The sequence below is a fragment of the Piliocolobus tephrosceles genome, chromosome 16 (genome assembly GCF_002776525.5).
Source record: "Piliocolobus tephrosceles isolate RC106 chromosome 16, ASM277652v3, whole genome shotgun sequence".
NCBI lineage: Eukaryota > Metazoa > Chordata > Mammalia > Primates > Cercopithecidae > Piliocolobus > Piliocolobus tephrosceles.
In genome coordinates, this window is record NC_045449.1 from 72,546,740 (window position 1) to 72,570,862 (window position 24,123).

Sequence of the window (24,123 nt, forward strand, 5' to 3'; positions counted from 1 at the left end):
GCCGGGCGAGGTGGCAGTGGCAGGCGCCTCTAGTCCCAGCTACTCGGGAGCCTGAGGCAGGAGAATGGCATAAACCCGGGAGGCGGAGCTTGCAGTGAGCTGAGATCCGGCCACTGCACTCCAGCCTGGGCGACAGAGCGAGACTCTGTCTCAAAAAAAAAAGAGAGAGAGAGAGAGAGATGAGGCTCAACTGGGCATGCCAGCCTTCACTTGCCCAATCACTGTGTAAGTGATTTGTACACCCTGAGACCAAGTGAAAGGGATGACCTCGAGGTAGCAGCTTTTCTAGAAGCCAGCCTCTGACACCTCCCATCCAGGAGTAGGCTGAACAGTGGTTAGACAGGCCTTTAATTCAGGTGTCTTCACAAAGGGAATAAATAGAAGACAGAGGACTCAGCAGCTCTGCCAGGGAGCAAGCCTCCTGGACTTGCTAATTCTGCAGCATAGACCTTGCAGGGAAGGTGGAGCACTGGTGAAGAAGGGGTGTTAATCCCCACAAAAGGCTGCAAAGCGAACTGCTCACACAGGCTTGGATTGGGGTATTGTCTTGCTTTGAAAACCCCCAGATTTTATTTTGCTAAAGCTTGCAATTTCTTCTGTGTGTAAATGGCACTTAAAATCTGTTTGTAATGGAACTTGATTGTATCCAGCTGTCACCAACTGTTCCTGTGCCACCCAAAAGACAGCTGGCCACGTGCCACGGTTTGGGCGTTCACTTTACAAATAGAGGAGGTAGTGCTCTAGTTCCTGCTAGACTTCACCAAAATGTTTTCATTCACGCAGAAAAACAAAGGGGGTGCGGGTAGGGCTCGGGGAAGGCAATGTGAAGGGGAATTAGTGCAGTGTAGACTGTGGAGCCACTGACTTTGGAGGAGGGTGGACTGGCTGTTTTCTGAGCAGGGTCCGAATGCACAGTCACAAAGCATGCTGCCTTCAGCAGCTGCTCCAGTTCACTCATTCAACAAATATTTACTGGGTGACTGGTAAGTGCTGGGTCTTGCCAAGAGTAACTGTGTAGCCACATAAGACAGAATATGGCAGAATAATACCTTCTTTTTTTTATTTTTTTTGAGACGAAGTCTCACTCTGTCATCCAGGCTGGAGTGCAACAGCACGATCTCGGCTCGCTGCAACCTCCACTTTCCAGGTTCAAGTGACTCCCCTGCCTCAGCCTCCCTGAATAGCTGGATTACAGGCACCCACCACCACACTTGGCTAATTTTTGTATTTTTAGTAGAGACAGGGTTTCTTTTCTTTTTTTAAGATGGAGTCTCACTCTGTCACCCAGGCTGGAGCGTAATGGCGCAGTCTCGGCTCACTGCAACTTCTGCCTCCCGGGTTCTAGTGATTCTCCTGCCTCAGCCTCCCAAGTAGCTGGGACTATAGGTGCCCACCACCACACGTGGCTAATTTTTGTATTTTTAGTAGAGTTTCGCTATGATGGCCAGGCTGGTCTTGAACTCCCGACCTCATGATCCGCCTGCCTCAGCCTCCCAAAGTGCTGGGATTACAGGTGCAAGCCACTATGCCTGGCGTTATTATTATTATTATTATTATTTGAGATGGAGTCTTGTTCTTTTGCCCAGGCTGGAGTGCAGTGGCACGATCTTGGCTCACTGAAACCTCCGCCTCCCAGGTTCAAGCAATTCTCCCTGCCTCAGCCTCCTGAGTAGCTGGGATTACAGGCATGCGCCACCACACATGGCTAAGTTTTGTATTTTTAGTAGAGATGGGGTTTTGCCATGTTGGCCAGGCTGGTCTTGAACTCCTGACCTCAGGTGATCTACCCGCCTCAGCCTCCCAAAGTGGTAGTATTCCATTCGTGAGCCACCACACCCAGCCAGAATAATACATTTTAAAGGGGGAGGGGAAGTACATTAAACACTGATCATTTGTAACATAGTAACAACAAAAAACTACATGAGATACATTTTAACAATCTCAGCTCTTCCCATGGGATAATAAAGGTAGACATGCATTTTATTTTTATTTCTTTTAAATTTTTTGTAGAAGCTGGGCGCGGTGGCTCACACCTGTAATCCCAGCACTTTGGGAGGCCGAAGCGGGTGGATCACGAGGTCAGGAGATGGAGACCATCCTGGCTAACATGGTGAAACCCCATCTCTACTAAAAATACAAAAAATTAGCCAGGTGTGGTGGCGGGCACCTGTAGTCCCAGCTACTTGGGAGGCTGAGGCAGGAGAATGACGTGAACCTGGGAGGCAGAGGTTGCAGTGAGTTGAGATCACGCCACTGCACTCCAGCCTGGGCGACAGAGTGAGACTCTATCTCAAATAATAATAATAATAATAATAATAATAATAATAATAATAATAATAATAATAAAATTTTGTAGAGACAGGCTCTCACTATGTTTCCCAGGCTGGTCTCGAACTCTTGGGCTCAAGTAATCTTCTCACCTCAGCCTCCTAAAGTGCTGGGATTACAGGCATGAGCCACTGTGCCTGGCCAACAAATTCATTTTAAAACGGCCTTAAAAAAATCATTGGTTTATGTAAAATAACTTGAATTCCCTACACACATTTCACAGCAAGTATTTGCCATGTACTTAGACCGTGTGTTGAAATCTGGTCTCATGATGGTAAGAAGCTACCTAAATAACTAGATCCTACTTAAGGGACTGGCAATCTTGTGACCAGTTTTTCTCACTCAATGTCTAATGGATATTTGGCAGCTGCGTCCTGTTGCTTCCTCTAATCAACACCCTCCTAAATGAAGCAGACAGGGAGAAAACCAATGAAAACACACATGCAAGACATGTATCGTGAGCGTGACAGCTGACAGTCATGATTTGAATCTAATCTGCATTTTAGAGGAGAAAAGCAAATTCATGATGCTAACTCATGGCAGACCCCTTAGAACACAGGTCTTGATCCCAATCTGGCTTTCTGTGCTTTTCCTTTTTTTTTTTTTTTTTTTTTTGAGCTGGAGTTTCACTCTTGTTGCCAGGCTGGAGTGCAGTGGTGTGATCTCAGCTCACCGCAACCTCCACCTCCTGGGTTCAAGCAATTCTCCTGCCTCAGCCTCCCAAGTAGCTGGGATTACAGACATGCGCCCACGACACCCGGCTAATTTTGTATTTTTAGTAGAGATGGGGTTTCTCCATGTTGTGTCATGCTGGTCTCGAACTCCTGACCTCAGGTGATCCGCCTGCCTACGCCTTCCAAAGTGCTGGGATTACAGGTGTGAGCCATCGCGCCTGGCCCCGGCCGTCTTTCTATAGGAAGTCATGCTTCAAACCTGACTCCAGCCTGGCCCTACTTTAATCCCTTTAAAGCAGGAAAAACATACAGCAGTTTCCCCTTGAGAAAGCAACTTGCATAAGCAACAATTCAGGACAGATTCTGCTAAGAACAAGCACATTTTAAATCTCAGGCCCCTCTCATGGGGCAATGTCCTCAGTGCCTGGAGTGCTTTCTGAGATCCCAGAACAATGGGCCGGACAGCTGCCCAGAGGCCTCCAGGGGGCTGTGGACGGCTGAAGAGGCAGGGGGATCTGGATCGCAAAATAGAGGAGACTATGTTCTCTGAACAGGAGTGGGAAACCTTATGTCACGAATGATTGGATTCTGGTTTCTTGCCTTAAAAGATTGTCCTTGAGGCTGGGCACAGTGGCTCACACCTGTAATCCCAATGCTTTGGGAGGCCAAGGCAAGAGGATTATTTGAGGCCAGGATCCTATACTGAGGGGCACCACTTTTGAGTGTCTACAGTAGACATCCCGACACAGGGTGATTGGTCGACTGTTCAGTGGGATGTGTTGACTGGATCAGCTGATTCTGGGCTTGATCTAGAGTGTGCATCAAATGCAACCGACTCACATCTTAGAGGAGCTCTCTGGGGTGCGGAGGTGAACAGTGTCAAATCGTGGCAAGAAGTCGGTGGCAAGTGTGGGAATTAGGTCACCGAAGAGTGATGATGGCAGAAGCTAGACTAAGAACCACGGAGTCAACACAGAGCAAACTGTTGACTAAGGGAGAGGGTGGCTGAGAGGGGACACAAGAAAACGCAGGCTTTTTAGGACGGGAGACACCTGAACATGTTCCTAAGGGAAGGGAAGAGTGAGACACGGGCACAGACAGGGTAATGAATGGAGCAAGGTCCCCAGGGTGGAAGAGGTTGGCCTCAAGTGCACAGGCGGGGTGCCAGCATACACAGAGGGGGCACCTCATCCAGCATCTCCAGTAGAGGTCCCCAGAGGATGGAGGAACAGCCCCTGTACTACACTTCCTTCCCACTCTCCCACACCAACCACCCAGCCCCTCTGGGAGGCATCAGATCAGAACAGTGGGTCTGCCCAGCAGCAGCCCTGGGGCCTACTGGACACGCACATTCTCAGGCCTCGTCCCAGACCTGCTCAATCAGAAGGCCGGGGAAGGAGCCCGGAAACTGGTGTGTTAAGAAGCCCCCGGCAATTCTGGTGCTCACTGGAGTTTGAGACCAGGGACCAGGACCGCAACTCTCAACTCTGCTGCTCACTACGATCCCCCTGGGAAGGTTTTAAATGCTGATGCCCAAGCCTCACCCATAGATTCTGATTCTACTTCTGTCAGTATCGAATGCCTCTCCCCAGGTGCTCCTGCTGCCCCACGAACACTGAGAACCCTGAGGTAAGAAGGAGAAGGGAACAGAGGGAGAGGAGATGGCTTTAGCTTTGGTTTTCCCATGTTGTTTAATTTTGGGGTGGGATGAGAATTCTTGAGGTAGCATCGGAAGTCACCTGCCAAGAGTAGTGGGCACGTACACGATGAGACAGCAAAACAGTTTTGCAGGGATCACTGAAAAGAATGGGAGAGACAGGAAGGAGGTGCCTGAAGACCAAGGGCAGAAATCCCAAAAGGCAGGCAGAGCCTAACGAAGAAGGGCAGCCAGACAGCCCTGAAAGCCAAATCCATGGCACCCGGATGATCTTCGCCAAGGGGCATCCCCAGTCCGGATGTGGAAGGAGCAGGGGGCCGAGCCAAGCCGGGATCTGCACGAAGCAGCAGCAGGGCCACCTCCAGGCAAGCGTGTGAGCTCCTGGGAGTCAGCTCAGGTGATAAGACACAGAAAGCTGCCCCCCTGCATGTCACGTGACCTGTGTGCCCACAGTTCTCCTTTACCACCACCCCCTCGGTGTACTCATCATCCTCATCTACTCACAACCAACTGAGGTTGTCCAAGCTACCAAGACTCGAGGCAGCAATTCTCACAGCACCATCCAGTGTCAAACTGGCCTGAAGGTCACTGTCACAGTTAAAATGAGCCCTAATAGTGTGTTAGAGACAAATGGATGCCCACCTGATTGCCCAGTGTCCGGACACCTGGGTTTTTTCCGAACTGGAAGACTCGGAGCTCACCCACTGCCTACTTCCCATGCCTAGGATCCTCCCTGGGTTCCATTCTGGTAACATGCCAACACGTCAACTGTGTCAGACGGAATCTCTCACCACCTAAAGGCCTTCCTGAAACCATCAGTGAGCCACCTGCTTCCCTGGCTACCACTTGGCCTCTAAACCCAACTAACCAACCCAGCAGAAATCATCTTAAACTCCACCCAGAACCTTCCACCGTATCTGTCACCTCACCTCGAGTCAGTCCATCTCCTGAATATCCAAGTGACCTCACTTCTAGCCTCTGCTACTAATGCCAATCTCTTAGCTCTAGCCTTAGCCACTTCTCAGCCAACCTAGTGGCTGGTCATCCTCACCTGCTGTCCTCTGCGCTCCACCGGCCGCCTTTCAGGCCATCAGACATCCTGGAATCCACTATCAGCCTCAGGAGTACCTTGGTACATCAGATCTTGGTAACCCTTCTTGCCCAAACTGTCAACCAAAACCTGCCCTGGACTTTTGCATCTGACTTATGGTTAGCCAGCTGAGTCCTGCTGGCCGGCTCCCACTTCCAACCCCCTTTCAGAATGTCACCTCACCCGACGGTGCTTCACGCAGAGCTCATGACAGGCTCCTCATGGCCTCCCGGCATCTCCCTAGCAGTGCCCGCCCTGCCGTGGAGCCGTCAGTCCTGCCCGCCCTGCCGTGGAGCCGTCAGTCCTGCGGTGGGACTCTGCGTGTGTTCACTTTTACACTCACCCAGAAGTGGCCCTAGCGTTTGGTAAATGGCAGTTAGAATGGAAAAGCCTGTCGGGCGCGGTGGCTCATGCCTGGAATCCCAGCACTTTAGGAGGCCGAGGCGGGCGGATCACGAGGTCAAGAGATGGAGATCAGCCAGGTGCAGTGGCTCACGCCTGGAATCCCAGTACTTTGGGAGGCCCAGGCAAGCGGATCACAAGGTCAGGAGTTAGAGACCAGCCTGGCCAACATGGTGAAACCCCGTCTCTACTAAAAATACAAAAATTAGGCGTGGTGATGCGCACCTGTACTCCTAGCTACTTGGGAGGCTGAGGCAGGAGAACTGCTTGAACCGGGGAGGCAGAGGTTGCAGTGAGCGGAGATCACGCCACTGCACTCCAGCCTGGGCAACAGAGCTCGGAGACTCTGTTTGGGAAAAAAAAAATAATGGAAAAACTACAGCCTCACCCATGTAACCACTGCACCCAGCGTTGGTGTCAGATCACCACCTCTCCAAGCCTCAGAAACCCCTCAACCGCTGCCCAGACTACAAGGCAAATGCCTTCAGATACAGCCTGGCTGGCAGGAAGGCCTCTGGGTCAGCAGTGTGCCCCACTCTGCCACCCCTTTGGTTTGGGTCCAGGAGCTGCCTCACCTCACTTGCTCTTACTTGGCTGTCCTCATTTTGGGGTGTCCAGCCAAGCCCCTAAAAATACGCGAAAACATGATGCCCTGTGTTTGCTGGACACCCTGGGGTGGAAAAGCTTGCTTCCAAGTTGCTGAAGGGAGAGGTGGGAAGCCACACACATCAGGGAACAGAGCTGCAGAGCGGCATTCTCAACAGGACCCGATGCACTGCAACCCTGCAACCCGCCTGCGCCCCGGGGGCATTCGGCCTCCTGGTCACCCATTCACTAGGGCTGCTCTTGCCAAATGTAACCTCGTGGACACTGGGCTCCCTGCAGGGACCTACCTGCCCCTCCTAGCCCAACCTCAACTTCCAGGACAGGTGGAATCAGCGAGACCCTGGTGGGGATGTACCTTTAAAAAAAAATCAAATGAAAAAACAAAGACCCAGAACTCACAAAAACAGAGTGTTTTATTGCACCAGCATGTGGGGCTCCCAGGCCCCTGGAGAGGAGGTGCAGAGGATGGGACACAGACCTCTGCACATAGACAGGTACGGCCATGCAACCAGGACACAGGGCAGGTGAGTGAGAGGACCCCGGAGAGGCAGCTGCTCTACGCAGGCCCCACTCCCTCCAGCTCCCTTCCCAAGCACAAAATTAAACAGACCCAGATCCTAAGTCAACCAAGTGACTGCTACGATATAGGCTTGGGTTACTGATATTTACTTACACACGTGCACATGACCTAGAATTTGAACTCGTTTTCTGGGCCTCACCTTTCCCTTCCCTATCTGGTTGATGACTTCTGTGGAGGGAAGGGACGTGACTCTACCCGACACTGATAAACACTGCAGAAAGTCGTCTCGTGCTCACCACTGCCCAAGAGTTAGCGAATGTATGTTCCTCAGGAAAAAGTTTTACAGTTATCTAGTGGAGAAGGGAAGAGACTGATTTGGAGGAGAGAAGAGAAAGAAAAGGAGACAAATTCCGTGCTAGCAGACAACTAACATTTTCAACTGTAGAGCATCACATGAAAAACACGGCAGAGGGAACAGTTCACACAGGAATGCAAGTCACCACCCCGAGAGGAAAAGGAACGCACCCTGCCCGTGAACGCATGTGCTTTCCCTCCCAGATAAGTTACGAAGCCAGAGCACGGAAGTCAGGCCCTCATCTTTAACATTCAGAGATCGGTCTGCAGGAGAGCAGAGGGCACCCTGACCAGCTCAAGGCAGACCTCCACTCACTGCTGCTGGGACAGAGGTGGCCACAGGAGCTTGATTCTCTCCTGCCCTTCTAAGAAAGTGAAACGTAAAAACAGAAGAAAATCCAAAGAGACACCCACCCACATGGAAAAAAATAAATGTATCTTCCCATATGAAAAAAGCAATCCCATCTACACAGCAGTAACCACCCAGGCCCCGAGCACGAAGGCAGGACGCAAAGCTGCCCCTGGGAGAGGAGGTGCAGACAGTGAGGCAGCCACCCAGGACAGCAGGACGCCTCTGGCCCAGCAGAGCCACATTGAAGGAGATGTAAGTCCAACACCACGTCCATCTCCACCTGCGACGACTCCAGGAGGAAGGGACGGGGACAGACCCAACAAGGAAGGATGTTCACGGTCACCTTCACACTTCCCACTACTATGAGGGCATTTGTCTTTTTCTTGAAAATATCACCTTCTCTGAGGATTTCCTGTATTTATTAAATTACAAGTTAGCAGGCACAGCTTAAGCAAGATAGAAAAGTAATCTTCTTGACTTATACAATCATTTAAATTCCAAAGCACTCACAAAATTGAGCAAACAAAGCCACTATTTGCATATTTGGGAAAGGAAACATATTGCTAATGGAAGCCACAGGACTGGTCAAAAATAAATGTTTTGTATTAAGTAGTAAAATAAATGGAAAACTCTAGCCCAAGGCCTCCACCTCAGAAGACCTGTGGGGTACTGCAGCTGCAAGGGAAGCTACAGCACGGTCGTCTCAGAATAAATAGCAGCCTGGAAAGCAGATGTATTTGCAGGTAATACCGAGGGCTCCTCCAACCCCAAATAGCCTCTGCTCTCCAGGACAGTTGAAAGTTACTCACAAGGAAGGGGTGCACAGTAGGGCCACCCTCTCAAGTTCCATAAAAGGGAGAGCTGGCTGGGTGGAGTCGACTCTTCCTTTCTGAGGACAGGTAAGGCCAACAGATGAAGGGGCCCCACTGAGGAAGCAGGGGAGGGTGGGCTCAGACACAACGGTGGTGCCAGCCCCGAGGAGCAAGGGATGGCTCGCCAAGAGCCACCAGCCATGCACCAGGAGATCACCTGGGGGACGTGTGGCCACCGTCCCCCACTCTCTCGATAGCCCCAACCAGGGGGGGAGCAGCCTCTGCCAGCACAGACCACCGTCTATGAACACAAGAAGGCACAGCCCGGCGAAGATGTCCAGCAGGCGTGCAGCCACCTCTGCTCACACACACACTGTCGTTTCTCTTGCAGGGCTGGTCAGGAATGTCACCAAAGAGGTTCCGATATAGAGAAGCCTCAAAGCCTCTACGTCGGGTGGTCTGTGGACACTGGTACCGGGAGAGCTCCTACCATGGCAGGCTCACAGCGCAGCAGAGCCCACACAGAGAGCTCCCTCAGGTCCAGACGGACAGCTCCCAGGAAGGGACACCTTGTCTCCAGGAGGCTGCGGAACAAAGCACGGCAGTCCTGACAGACAGAAACGGGACCCCAATCTTCCCACTGCCATCCTTGGGTATGAGTCCAACCCAGGAACCCAGTGCGTGACATCTCGATGCGGCTGGCAAACCCCACACGCTTCTGCAAGTGACTAGGACACGTGCCAGATACATGCACTGCCCACATCCTCCACACACCCCACATATGCCCTTCTCCAAGTAACCAGGACACACGCCACAGATGCCAGGTGTACACACCCCACACCCAATACACACTACACGCACCCCCTTATACACACGCATCCCACACACACCCTTCTCCATTCAAGTGACTGGGAGACACACCACAGACGCATCCACACCAGACACACACCACCCAACACACATGTACCAGATACATAGCCTACATGCATCACACACATGCATGCCACACCCCACCACACCCCCATACACAAACACGGCACACACACCCCCACCTCACCCTCACACCCACGCCCTCGGAACCAACCTCCTTCCACAGGGGCACAGTCAACGGCGATAGCTGAGGCTGGCAGCCTTCGCTGGGTGAGTCACAGACCAGAAGTTCCGTCGAGTCTGAAGTTTCTGGAAGGCGTTGAAGTTTCTCCTCTTCTCTCTCTTAAATTTTTTAATTTTCTTTTCCTAGACCAAGAATCGCAGGCATCACAGTTCCCAAAAAGGGCTCTTTCCTGGCCCACGGGGCTCCATACTGCATGCAGGCCACCAGCTTCCTGCACACAGGCCAGGCTCCCGCAAGCTCTCTGGAGACCCACTCTTCACAGTGACCCCTGCGCACGGCGCCCTGCTGTCCCCCTACTGATGCAGGGGAGGAAGCTGCAAGGATGCATTCCCTTTCCATGGCCACATGCCCGGACAGGCCTGGGCAGCCTGGCTCTTCTCGCGCTTGGCCACTTCATGCCACTGCCGCCACCTCCAACTGCCCCGGCCCTGAGCTGAGCCACACCGCCCTGCTCCCTCAAGCCTGTGGTCAGCATCACGCATCATACCTTCCCTCGGTCAAACTCTTCATCCCAGTCATCAACCACGGTCTCAGTCTGGGCCAGTCTGCTGTCTTCAATAGCATCCTGACTGACCGCCGACATCTTGCCATCCCAGGTCAGAACTACCGGGCAGACACAGGGCTCAGCATGAGTGCAGGTTCCCAGGTACCCTGTGGCTTCACCTCAAGAGTCATTTACCAACTAGTCTACCCATAATTAGTCACCAATTTTGAGTGCCACCTCGTGGTGAACAGAAGGACAAGAGGAGGACGGCTCGACGTCCGAGTGTGGTCGGTCAGCACGGAACCCCCAACACCACCCTCTTAGCTAAACGCTAAACCATGGCCACAGACTTCAGTTCTCTCTAAACCCATGCCCTCGTCTGAGAAACAAAGATGTCATGTTTGGCCTCGAAGTCTGAATAAAAACATGCTCTGAGTAAGAAGTGACATTACCTAGGTTGGAAGAGCTTGGTCACTCTGCCCCTTCCCTACCCAAGACCCAGAATGTGTTGGGTTCCTCACCCTGCCCCAACCCTCAGACGCAGCTGTTCTGGATCCTACCATGGACAGAAGCCACCTTCGTGCCACGGCCGAGGGTTTAAAGAGGATTCCAGCCAGTCTTGAGATTCCTCTTCCCATTCTCAAAGCCGAGCGATGCCCGCCCTCCACACTCCCAGTACACCAGGATCCATTCCACAACCTTCCCTCCTCCAAAACCAACCAATCAAAGGCAAACGGAAGTCCTGTCTCCAAACCAGTACCTTTTCTCCCATAAGCTTTATCAGATGAGTATCTGAGCAGTTCCTGGACCACATCAGACTCTCGCTCTCCATTCCAAGACACAGGAGGGGCCTGGCCCAGCCCTGCAAGAGGAGGAGCCAAGAAACATTTACAAACGTTTAATATAACCCACTGGGGAAGCAACCACACACCTTAAATTATAGCAGAACTTACAGTAAGTGGATGCCTTTTTTTTTTTTTTAAAGACAGGGTCTCACTGTGTTGCCCAGGCTGGTCTCAAACTCCTGGGGACTCCTACTGGCCTCCCAAAGTGCTCCCAAACTGTAATCCCAAAGTGCTGGGATTACAGGCATGAGCCATGGCACCCAGCCTAAATGCTTATTTACTAATGCTTACATGCCTAATTTACTAATGATCTCACACAGTAGAGAAGGCTGTTGTCCAAGTCAATTCATAAAAAAGAAAACATGGAAAATAACAAAAAGCTAAAAAGCAAAACAAACCCTCTAAAACCCCTTTAACCAGCAGGGTAAGTCCTCAGTCTGACAGAGGGAGGGACGAAAACTAGATCTAAATGGAACCCTCTTTACCTAAGGAAGAGGCCCACGCCCCGGAACCAGCCTGACACCTGGACGGCCACAGGGTTGAGGGGAACGGCCAGGCTTGGCTGCTGCCATCAGGGACCCCAACCTCTTAAGCCCTGTCCAGGGGTAACCTGGTCCACCCAGCATGTCGGGACCAGGAGAGCACTCGCCACCCTCATCAGGTTCTAGAAGCCCTTTCTGAACTAGTCCTCTGGCCAGCTAGCCACATAGCCCCTGGAATATACTCACCTCCCTTCACACAAATCTGACCTCATTTATCCCTGCCTCCAACTCCTCAGTGAGCTCCAAGCTAAGTGTCCCCTGCCCCCGCACAGTGGCTTCCATAGCTCCCGTCTCATCCACAGCCCAGGGACCTGGCCATGCAGAGTAGCCCGCCTGCTCCCAACATGCTGCGTGCGCCTCCTGCCCTTGGGCCTGGTACCCTGCTCATGTAGCCACTCTCCTCAGGTGCACAGGACTGAGAGTGTATGGGGCCAGGTGCTCCCCCCGAGAGCCCATGCAGCCCCCAGTGCGCAGTGCAGGGCGCACTGCTCAGGACACACAACTAGCACCTGGCATGGACCCTGCTGCACTGCAAGTGCTCAAGTGATGTCCCTTGAATTCCTGCATTAACAAGCCAACTCCGCTTTGCTCCAAGGATGGCACGGAGCACGGCTCTGGCACCATGTTAGTGTAGTACTTCTGAGAGCATGCTGGCCAGCAAACATGGTCGGCACTGGCTAGCACCCGCATTTTGCAATTTGTTTCATACTATTTCATTTTTATCGATAAATTCCTTTCTTAAGAGATGGATAAATACAAATTAGTCTCTAAGGTCTTGCTGGCCCCTGGATGCACTGCCATCAGACCTTCCAGACTGCAGCGGAGGCCTCACTCAAACTCGGCCCGCTATACCAAGCAGCCAAGACTTTCTTCCCTTCACTTAACAAACGTGTTCTGTGGCAGGTGCCTGCCAAGGCATGCCCCAGCCAGCCCTAAAGAAAACAAAAGACCCTCCAATTGGAGGGTGGTGCCCAAGGACAGCCACAGCACACAGGTCCCCAACAGCAAGCACACCATGCTATGTTCTGAAAGGCCCAGCTACATAGAGGGAGAGGAGGATTCACTTTTGAACCCAACTCTTCTAAGTTCAACTGTCACAGAAAAAAACTCAGGCTGGGAGTTGAGGGAGTCATTCCATGAGAAGCTGTAGACAGGAACAGCTTTGAATCGGAAGATCCACTGGCGTTCACAGAATGTTTTAAACCTCATTGCACTGTAACCTCTCCCATGGGGTTGTTTCAGTCAAATGTTTTTGACACATGAGGAAGCTTCAACCCCAGCACCCAAGGGAACAGACTCGTGGGCGGGGAGTGAAGGTTGGCAGGGTCCCAGGGACCTCCACATCTTCTCCCAGACCCTCCCAAGCTCAGATGCAGGAGGCACTGCTCTCAGCCTGTGCACTCCCCAATACTACCCCCCTCGCCCAATGCATACTTATGTGGTCCTGCACCCCCTCCCCTGGTGCATACCCATGTGGTCCCCAGGACACCAGCCATTCACAGATGGCATGTGGCTGCTGGACTTGGGGACAGCAGCATCTCGGGGCTTGGCGTTCCTCAGGCCTTCGAGATGCCCATCCTCTTCTACCGCCTGCTGTGGCTCCTGCTTCCTTTTTTTCTTTTTCTTTTTCCTTGGAGACTCTTCCATGGTCTCTGGATCACCATCACCCATGGGAGAGCAGCTGCTGGGAAATGAGACACAGCAGTCAGCTCTGAACAAGTTGGAAGGGGAGCAGAAGCTCACAGACTCCCGCCTGCAACATGGAGAAGGTGCCACCCCAGCTGTGACCCAGTGCACGGAGCTCCCTGCAACATTCTTCCCCCAACACGCATTAGCAGATGCTCCACACGCAGCCATGGAGACGATGGAGGGAAAACCAGTCACGTTTCTCATCCTAACTGAGCCAAGCCCATCGAGGCCAATGTGCAGGCTACTGTGACCTGATGAAACTGCAGAGCCTGGCCTGGCCTGGGTCACCTGATCCAGCATCCTTGGATGGCTTTGCACATACAATGATGGACACTACTGTCCATACCACTGTCACTTCAAGGACCAATCCACTGGTATTTATCAGAGGAGTTTTTTGTGTGTGTGTGTGTTTTTTTTTTTTTTTTTTTTTTTTAAGACAGGGTCTAGCTGTCACCCAGGCTGTAGGGCAGTGACGCAATCTCAGCTCACTGAAACCTCCGCCTCCTGGGCTCAAACCATCCTCCCATCTTAGCCTCCTGAGTAGCTGGGACCACAGGCATGTGCCACCATGCCCAATCCATTTTTGTTTTTGGTAGAGAAAGGGCTTTGCCGTGTTGCCCAGGCTGGTCTCAAACTCTTGGGTTCAAGTGATCCGCCTGCCTCAGCCTCCCAAAGTGCTAGGATTACAGGTGTGAGCCACCACAACTGGCCAGAGGAGACATTTGCTCACATATTCACATTTTAGAAAACCACACAAGCAGACTACATTTCCAGATCATACCTACGTGGGGTTAGAGGTAGATTTTGTGGTTTTGCTTTGTTTCTTGGCAGAGGTACACAGATGCCACCTTGCTCCTGCCCTTACCTGTGCCAAGGTGGGTCGTGGTGCAGGCCGCCTTCTTCACCAAGACCCTCTGCTCCCTTCCTCCTCCGCTTCCTGCTGCTCGCGTGGTGGCCGTCCGCAACACATCCCACCTGCTGCCCGTTCACCTGTGGCTGTGTGCCGTCTTCCTGCCGGCTGACAGCGGGCAGCTGGGCCTGGCCCTCCCTCCTGTGCGTGGGGCTCCCAGGCTGTCTCTGTGTCTGCCCCTCCTGCAGGGCGGTGGCAGCTGTGTCCCCTAGGTGCTTTTTCTTCTTCCTCTTCCTCTTCCTGTGGGGAGCCGCAGTGGCCTCCCTGATGTGCTGTGGGCGGTGCGTCTCTGAGCCTAGCCTCTGGAGCTCTCCCAGGAAGGTCTTTTTCCTCTTCTCAGAGGGGCTCCAGGGCGGCTCGCTGGCCTCTGGCAGCTGGTGTGGAAGGGACACAAGGTCCTCGTTGACCTGAAGCAGGGCCGTCGAGAAGGAGGAGCAGCTCCGTGGTTCTGACATCCCTGGGGGCTTGGGGGTACTGGACAGCAATGTGGGGTGGGGGCTGAAGGGGGGCTGCAGGCGGCTGGATGATTGGGGAGCAGGTGACACAGCCCTGTAGGGACAGCCAGGAAACAGGGAGAGGATGTTCTGAAAGACCCAGAAGAGCTGTTCCCTCTGTTCACCCTCACTCCCCTCCTTTTCACCTAAAAATCTGAAAAGGCTTTTGCCTTGCAGTTTTCAGATACACATTAAGTTACGCTAAGTTTGAAAGAAAGCTAACAATTAATTCGACATCTATTTAAATGCAAAGTTGGCCGGGCACAGTGGCTCATGCCTGTAATTTCAGCACTTTGGGAAGCCGAGGTGGCCAATCACCTGAGGTCAGGAGTTTGAGACCAGCCTGGCCAACAAGGTGAAATCCCATCTCTACTAAAAATACAAAAATTAGCCGGGCGTGGTGGCACACGCCTGTAATCTCAACTACTTGGGAGGCTGAGGCAGGAGAATCGCCTGAACCTGGGAGGCAGAGGTTGCAGTGAGCCGAGATCGCGCAATTGCACTCCAGCCTGGGCGACAGAGCAAGATTCCGTCTCAAAAAAAAAAAAAAAGCAAAGTTACCTACGTGGTAGGTTAATAGGTGCAGCAAACCACCATGGCACCTCTGCAACAAACCTTTACACGTAACCCAGAACTTAAAATAATTGATCCCTAAGATCAAAAAAAAAAAAAAAGGCAAGCCAACACATGATTTTAAAAGTCAATTTCTTTTTTTCTTTCAATAAGGCAAAGTAATAAGAATAGTTCCATGCCTTAGTTTCTTGTCACCAAGCAGTTCAGATATTTTTGCGAGTGCTAATGTTTTAAATCTTTAATACAAATGTGTTAAGGGAGGAAGCCTTCACTAAACAATAAATGGTGAGAAATAAAAAAAGATCCCGTGAAGATTTATTTTCCAACCTCCGAAAGTCTCAGGGTGTTCCCAGGCGGGAAATGAGCCTCATAAGGCAGGCAAGTGTTGAGTCGGTCCTAATGACACCTCCACATTAGCATCATTAGGACGCTGCAACCGGGACACAGATGTGTAGAGCAGAATCACGAGCAAGGCATGTCCGGGACAGGATCTAGCGCCAAACCCGGTGAGGCTCTCTGAGCTCCCTCTTGCCAGCTATGTGTCCCTAGGAAGATTAACTTCCCACTCTGAACCACCATGTTCTCCTTTGTCAATGAGCTGCGACCACAAAGCCCACCTCCCAGGGTTCCTGAGGAAAACGGGACCCCCATCATCATCTAAACCAACGAAAAGGGTCATGCCACCGCATGACATTGGACTACCCTGTCTTCTGGAATCTTTTCAAAAAAAGCTTGTAAGGCAAGAAACGAAAAACACCCAAACATTCAAGGCCCTCCCACGCACACAAATCTTACGCTAGGTATAGGGGAGAAGTGTGTTTGTGTGCATGTGGGAGGAGAGTAAGGCAGAGGCTGTGGGTGACGTACAGTCATACCTCACCCTCATGCAGCACTGGAGATTCTAGAACTGGAACCCAGCACCAAGGTCACCAGTACAGTCCCCACAGGCCGCCTCATGGCTCACCCCATCTTTCACTGCTTCCTTCCCCACTCCCACCGGCTTCCAGACAGCCATTGACCAGTGACTCTCAACTTCCTGCCACTCGAGGCACCCAACAGACGCAGGCAGCCCCTGCAGATCAAGGCCCATATGCAGAGGGAAGGGGCTGCATCTCCGGCAGGTGTGTGCAGAGGAGCCCGAGAGCCCTGAGACAGTTCTTAACCCACATGACGCTAGCAAGCAAGACACCCCAGAAAAAATGCACAGGACTCTGAGCTCACTCAAGGCCTCTCGCCAAGGCCTTACCTCGCCTTTCTCTTCGACTGGGAAGTACTGTCATGGGGCTGGTAGGGATACAGGACAGGTCAGTTCCCAGCACACCACGTCATCACATGGATGTTGCAGACAGACCACCAACAAAGACAGAACTAAGACATCAGGACTGCAGAGGCTGAACTGCCTTCACCACCCAAAGCTCCCTTACCACAGGGGAACACAGAAGAGGGGAACCTCGGTCGGTGACGTCCCCCGTACCTCCTGGCTGCCCAGTGCTTTGTCAGTCCTGTGAGGCTGGCGATCCGTCCAACTCCTCACCAGCCAAGCACACGCAACCACAGGGAGAACCAGTCGGCACCCAGAAGGTCCCGGCCCGAAGCTTACCTGGCTCTATGGACGGGCCAAGTGGAGGCAACGACGGGGTGAGAGGTTTTCATGGGGTGGGTGAGGTCGGAGGATGGTGAGGGGGGAGGTGGACGGAGGTCATTGCCGGTCGCCCTCCACAGGGTGCTGGCCTGCAGTTATCGACATAAATAAAAACTTGGTGGTCTAAAAAAGGTTTCCGTGAGTGAAGAGGGAAAACAAAAGTAACAAAAAAATGAAAATAAAAAACAAAAGAGCCCAGAAAGAAAGATGAGGGGACAGAAGAAGACAAAAAGGGGAGGTGAGGGGCAGGGGAATGGTAGAAGAAGAACCAGAAAAGTATTTTTGGTTAGAAACAAAAAAAAGGAAGAAATTTTAAACAAAAATCTCAGCACAATAATCACATCCTCGTGCCGTGGCTGCCTTCTGAGCTTCCTGCTGCAGAGGTGCGGGCACCCCCTCGGCTCTGCGCTTCCTGCCCGCCCCACCCCTGCTAGGGAAGCGCGCTGGTGGGGCTCACCCTCCCTCGGGTTCAGTCAGGATCTTCCGCCTACTGCGAAAACAGGGAACTGCTACCTTCCCCAAACCTCCATGAGTCACATGAGTATCAGTAGATCATCAGGGCTCTCTCAGCACCCCACACCGCCTTCACCCCAGCATAGCCGTTCTTTAATTGCAAATGGTTGGGAATAACTAAAAGACACTTTGTGCCTCTGACATGAGGGATGCCAGAGTCCCTGGACAATGTTCTCACTCCCTCCAAACCCCAACCAAGCAACTCTTGGAGTTCTCCTGACACACAGCAGTGGCGAGACCCCCACACACCCACCTTCTTGGCAGAAAGGGCCAGTTTTTTGGCTGGTGGAGGAGACATGGTGCTTGCAGGCTCAGCGGTGGTGTTGCTTAGGACAGGGGACTTCAGCTTCACCGTCTTAGAATCTGCTCCACTTGGCGGCGTTTTGGAGTGGCCAGCGGTGGAACAGTTTGTTTCCTGAGAATCGCAGAGATGGGCCGCTCCACTCCTGGCGGTCTGGGGGGCCTTGGTGGAGTCGCTGCTGGCCGAGTGCTCTGGGCTGGAGCTGCTGGAGCCCCTCCTGTCGAGGCCAGTGCTCTCGTCATTCCTCTTCAACCCATGCCCGTTGGCAGTGGCTGTAGCCAGGAGCTTAGGTGAGGTAGAGAGGACAACATCCCTGCTGTCCCAGGAGCCCTGCCTTTGGCTCCCAGATCTGCTGCTACTCGAGCTGCTGGCCCCAGGCAGCCCCTGAGCAGTTCTGGGGGAAAAGTGCTGTGGAGGAGCTGGCTTCTTCACCTTCTTTCCAGGGTCATCTAGGATAGTCGGGATGTGTGTGGGTGTCTGGGGGAGTTTGGGGGAAGGGGATCCTGAGGGCAGCTTTGGAGGAACATAGTCGTTCTGGGACTTCAGGCCCAGGGTGGAGCCGTTCCTGGAAATGGGCACGCCAACCTCTTCAGTGCTGTGCAGCTTCTTCATTGCCCCAGAATCCTGTCGCTAAGGAGAGCAAAGCAGAAAACACAACTAAGGAAGCGACAAGTCCCAGTTGGGCCACGCCTTCATAAGGCCACAACGCATCTTAGCAGTGGGCATGGCCTCTGATTAGCATGCTCAAGACAAATTATTTATGTGGACTCTTGGTAAAGACATTGTGGCTTCTTTGAACAATTCTGGTGTTTTGTGACATCCCAAGGAACTGGGACCACAGGCGTGCACCACCACACACCGCTAATTTTTGTATTTTTGGCAGAGACAGGGTTTCACCATGTTGGCCAGGCTGGTCTCAAACTCCTGGCCTGAAACAATCTACCTTCCTCAGCCTCCAGAACTACTGGGATTACAGGCATGAGCCGCTGCGCCCGGCCTGAATACATATCTTTATGGCCATCTTTACTATAAAACCAGTACATTTTCATCAAGATTTGAGAAAGAGAAAAAAGTATAAAGGAAAAAAATTTAGCAAAGTCCCGTCACCTAAACATAATCATGCATTAACATTCTAGTGCTTTCTTCTTTAAGTCTTTTTTCTTTCAAATGGTTCTGTCCTGAAGAGTTATGTCCCAGTTTTACCTTAATGCTATTATCTCAAGCATCTTTATGGGCGATAACTCTCAATAAATGTCTTTAAGACAGGGTCTTGCTCTATTGCCCAGACTGGAGTACAGTGGTGCAATGATGTCATCATAGCTCACTGCAGCCTCAACCTTCTGGGCTCAAGAGATCTTCCCACTTCAGAGGCACAAGTAGCTAGGACTATAGGAGTAGGCCACCATACCTGAATACTTTTTATTGTTTTGTAGAGATGGGGGGGTCTTGCTATGTTGCCCCGGCTGGCCTTGAACTCCTGAGCTCAAGCAATCCTCCCACCCTGGCCTCTCAAAGTGCTGGGATTACAGGCCTGAAAAACTGCAACCTGCCTGTCGGCCGTCTTTGACATTTTACTATATAAACTATATATTACTGATATATATTAACTGTACGGTTAATTTATATAAGCCATATTGTCTCCAACTGTTGAAATTAACAATACAGTACAGTATATGTGTGTGTTTCCTTTATCCTTCAGAGCACTTATTACAACTGCTTAGAAATAACTTATTCTGTATTTAGACGCTGAATGTCGAGCTTCCCCTGGTTAACTATGAGGCTGTACCCTTCTCTCTCTTGGCAACTTAAGGGTCTGGTATATAGTCTGTACTTAAAAAACATTTGTTGACCTTTTCCTGTACTTAGTACCCCATGGTGATTTTCTGGAAATGGAATTACAAGGCTATAAATATTTTCATGAAATCTGATGCAAACTGCCAAACTGCTTTTACTATACTCCAGCGACATCTATTTTTCAAAACATTTGCTAATTTGACACTTGTTTGGGCTATTACCACTTTAACATTCATATTCTCTGCATGTGCACTAGAGTGATCTCCATTTGAATGAGATCTTATGTTTACAAATGTTAACCTTTTGTTGACAATATTTATTGTTTCATTTGTATTTGTAATAGGTTATGTACAAAAATGTAAATCTTAGTCGATTCATAATTTTTCTATATTTTATCCCTCAATTTTAAGCATACAAAGTCTCCTTCGCACTAGCAGAGGTTAAGAATTTACCTCTATTTTCTTCTGAGTTTTGTTTTGCTCCCTACATTCTATTCTTTAATACTGTTTTCTAAAAGGAATTCACTTTCCACTGCACCGCAAAGCCTTTTCACTGGTTCAACATTTCCATACACACTAGAACGTGCACCATGTCATTCAGAGTAAAATGGCTCTTGTCTGCTTGCAGTGTATTTGGAAAATCACGTTTGTAATGAAAATGCTCATGGTCAGTGAAGCGCCCCTGCAGGTGTGCCTGACACAGGGACTCTCGAGCCAACCTCCACCCTCGGGCGTCACTCTGCCCATGGAGTTCCTGTGGCAAGCGAGGCTTCCTTTATTTTGGGGGGTTTTTTTGAGACAGGGTCTCATTCTGTTGTCCAGGCTGGAGCGCAGTGGCACACTGATGGCTTAATGCAGCCTCAACCTCCTGTGCTTAAGCGATCCTCCTGCCTCAACCTGCCAACAGCTGGGACAACAGACGTACACACCACGCCTGGCTAATTTTTGCACTTTTTTTTGGAGATGGGGTCTATGTTGCCCAGGCTGCTGCTTTTTTTTTTTGGGGGGGGATGGAGTCCCACTCTGTCACCCAGGCTGGAGTGCAGTGGCACAATCTCAGCTCACTGCAACCTCCACCTCCCAGGTTCAAGCGATTCTCCTACCTCGGCCTCTTGAATAGCTGGGATTATAGGCGCACACCACCAAGCCCAGCTAACTTTTGTATTTTTAGTAGAGACAGGGTCTCAACATGTTGGCCAAGCTGGTCTTGAACTCCTGACCTCAAATAGTCCACCCACCTCAGCCTCCCAAAGTGCCCGGCACCCCTTTTCTTTATTTTTTAAGACAAGGTCTCACTCTGTCACCTTGCCTGGAGTTCACTAGCGTGACACACAGCCTCAACCTCCCGGGCTCAAGTGATCCTCCCACATCAGCTTACTGAATATTCTCTATGGAGATGGGGATCTATGTTGCCCAGGCTGCTTTTTAAATTTGTTTTGAGACAGGGTCTTGCTCTGTTGCCCAGGCTGGTGTGGAGTGGTGTGATCACGACTCACTGCAGCCTTAATCTCCCTGGCTCAAGTGATCCTCCCACCTCAGCCTCCTGAGTAGCTGGGATTACAGGCACAAGCCATTTATACCTCGCTAGCTTTTGTATTTTTAGTAGAGACAAGGTTTTGCCCAGGTTGGTCTCGAACTCCCGGGATCAAGTGTCTTCCCACATCGGCTTCCCAAAGTGTTGGATTTAAAGACATGAGTCACAGTAACTGGCCCAGGCTGCTTCCTAACTTCCTAGTCTGGGCTACAGTGACCACCAACTTTACAATTATATCATGTATTTCACTGCTACTTCAATTCTAATGCTTCTAAGTTCAGCTTCTATTTTCTTTAATGTGAAGGGAAATACAGACGTATGTAAATGACCAAGACCCCTGCAGACTGTGAAAGGCCCTGACTGCCTGTGTGTGCGGTTCAACTCTTCATTCTAAAGGGAGAGGAAGATGATCCATCAAAAAGAGTCATCCAGGCCGGGCACGGTGGCTTATGCCTGTATCCCAGGACTCTGGGAGGCCAAGCTGGGCGAATCACTTGAGGTCAGGAGTTCCAGACCATCCTGGCCAACATGGTAAAACTCTGTCTCTACTAAAACTACAAAAATTAGCAGGGTGTGCTGGCAGGCACCCATAATCACAGCTACTCAGGAAGCTGAGGCAGGAGAATCGCTTGAACCCAGGAGGTGGAGGCTGCAGAGTGTCAGAGGCTGCAGTGAGCTGAGATGGCGCCACTGCACTCCAGGCTCAGCAACGACAGAGCGAGACTCTGTCTCAAAAAAAGAAAAAGAAGAAATAGTCATCGAGAGAGGGCTCACCCCACTTCAAATGATCACTGTGTTCTAATGAGGAAAATGCCATGAATTCACTAGTGAAACTGAATTCTTAACACTTCTAGCAGTGAATGTCAAACACACACAAGGGTAACTTAGAGGGGAGTTCCTAATGGTTAACCTGCAACCACATAACCTTTATCATCCTCTCTCTGTATGTGTATATATGTGTGTACATATGTATGACTATATATGTACGCACATACACATATTTCTACTTCTGATCCACTTGAGTAAATTGCAGACATGATGTTCTTTTACCCCAAAATATGTCCATGTGTATTTCCAAAGAACAAAGACATTCTCTTACATAACCACAGCAGAATTACCCAAATCAAGAAATTAACATTGGTACAAACAATTCACATTTTCCCTGTTAAAATGTGAGGACAGGCTGGGCACGGTGGCTCATGGCTGTAATCCCAGCACTTTGGGAGGCAGAGGGGCGGATCACGAGGTCAGGAGATCGAGACCATCCTGGCTAACACGGTGAAACCCTGACTCTACTAAAAATACAAAAAAATTAGCCAGGTGTGGTGGCATGCGCCTGTAGTCCCAGCTACCCGGGAGGCTGAGGCAGGAGAATCGCTTAAACCTGGGAGGTGGAGGTTGCAGTGAGCCGAGATTGCGTCACTGCACTCCAGCCTGGGTGACAGAATGAGACTCCATCTCAAAGAAAAAAAAAAAAAGGATATTTTTTCCCACATGCTTATGGTTGAGTTTGCTTGGTGCCTATAATCCTGGCACTTTGGGAGGCCAAGGCAGGAGAATCACTTGGGCTCAGGAGCTTAAGACCAGCCAGAGCAACATAGTAAGGCCCTGTCTCTACACAAAACTTAAAAATTAGCTGGGTGTGGTAGTGCACTGATAGTCCCGAATACTAGGGAGGCTGGGGCAGGAGGATGGCATGAATCCAGGAGCTCAAGGCTGCCCTGAACCATAAGTGTGCCACTGTACTCCAGTCTGGGTAACAGAATGAGACACTGTCTCCAAAAAAAGACTTTACTTGGCATTATAAAGGAAATAAAAAGAGCACACACAGAAAGTTTGCTTGGCACACCTGTCATGACACCTGTAAGTGGTGCTGGTCTCATGAGTAGAACAGATCTGTGAATGACAGTTCTAATTTGCTGGGTCAGGATTTCCTCATTCATGTCTCCTCTTTCTCTATACTCGATGTCAGCTGATGACCAGTTTAAGAAATAACATAGGCTGGGCGCGGTGGCTCATGCCTGTAATTCCAGCACTTTGGAATTACAAAAAAAATTAGCAGGGTGTGGTGACGGGCGCCTGTAGTCCCAGCTACTCAGGAGGCTGAGGCAGGAGAATGGCGTGAACCCAGGAGGTGGAGGTTGCAGTGAGCTGAGATTGCGCCCTGCACTCCAGTCTGGGCCAGAGCAAGACTCCATCTCAAAAAAATAAAAATAAAATAATAATAAAAACCCATCAGCTAGAATAGTGCAAAACTGCCTGCAAACTCCTTCCACGGTGGCCAGCTTCCCAAGCGTGAGGAGGTCTGTGGGGAGCACCAGGACCAGTTGCTTTGGCCTCCATCATTCTCACAAATACCTTTCCAGTCAGCGGGGAGGAAACAATCCCATTGCCGATGTTCTTCTTGGAGTGATCTGGAACCACACTCGGGCGGCCGGGAAGGGAGGAGGAGCCTGTCCTGGAGATGAGGCCCTCAGGACTTTTCTTAGAGCCTGGAATTCTGTCAAAGGAAGAAAACAAGTCGGGAATTCTCTTACTAAAGCTGAGAAGGCATTACAGACACGGAGAGAATCAGAATAAGTTAAGGTCAAGGTCATAATTATATTATTTTTAAAGGCAGGGCAAGGCAGAAACACGGCCTGGGGAAACGCTGCCACTCCTAACTGCTTCTCTCGAATCTCCCTTCGCCTTTCATCCACCATGAGGCTGAGAGATCAGCCCCAGGTACCTGCTGAATACAAGCAGAGCAAGGGCAAATTAGAGTCAGAATTCCTCCAAGATCAGAGTTAAATGCACCAGAAAGCAAGAGAGACCCCTCGAACACCTCAGTCGCACTCAGTGGAGATGTACGAAGCCGTGAAAATGCCTCAGTTGCCATGGTCTCCAGCCTCCAG

At 50.9% G+C, this 24,123-nt stretch overlaps 1 protein-coding gene and 1 long non-coding RNA gene across 5 annotated transcripts in view; one reads left to right on the top strand and one right to left on the bottom strand.

Moving 5' to 3' along the window:
* Positions 1-7,152: 7,152 nt before the first annotated feature.
* USP36 (ubiquitin specific peptidase 36) overlaps positions 7,153-24,123 on the bottom strand; it is a 44,694-nt gene continuing 27,723 nt past the window's right edge. For 3 of the 4 annotated variants that reach the window (XM_023211649.2, XM_023211651.2, XM_023211652.3), the window contains 9 exons: positions 23,588-23,729; positions 17,855-18,532; positions 17,047-17,177; positions 14,335-14,928; positions 13,250-13,464; positions 11,154-11,255; positions 10,397-10,512; positions 9,880-10,031; positions 7,153-9,379 (listed from right to left, as the gene is read on the bottom strand). In XM_023211649.2, coding sequence (XP_023067417.2) covers positions 9,900-10,031; positions 10,397-10,512; positions 11,154-11,255; positions 13,250-13,464; positions 14,335-14,928; positions 17,047-17,177; positions 17,855-18,532; positions 23,588-23,729 — 2,110 coding nt within the window. In that variant the 3' untranslated portion in view covers positions 7,153-9,379; positions 9,880-9,899. The remainder of the gene's footprint in view (positions 9,380-9,879; positions 10,032-10,396; positions 10,513-11,153; positions 11,256-13,249; positions 13,465-14,334; positions 14,929-17,046; positions 17,178-17,854; positions 18,533-23,587; positions 23,730-24,123) is intronic. The other variant, XM_023211650.2, reaches the window with a different exon arrangement.
* Positions 9,321-10,844, top strand: LOC111542344. Its single transcript, XR_002731514.1, has 2 exons — positions 9,321-9,448; positions 10,036-10,844. It is a non-coding gene; the product is annotated as an uncharacterized LOC111542344 (long non-coding RNA).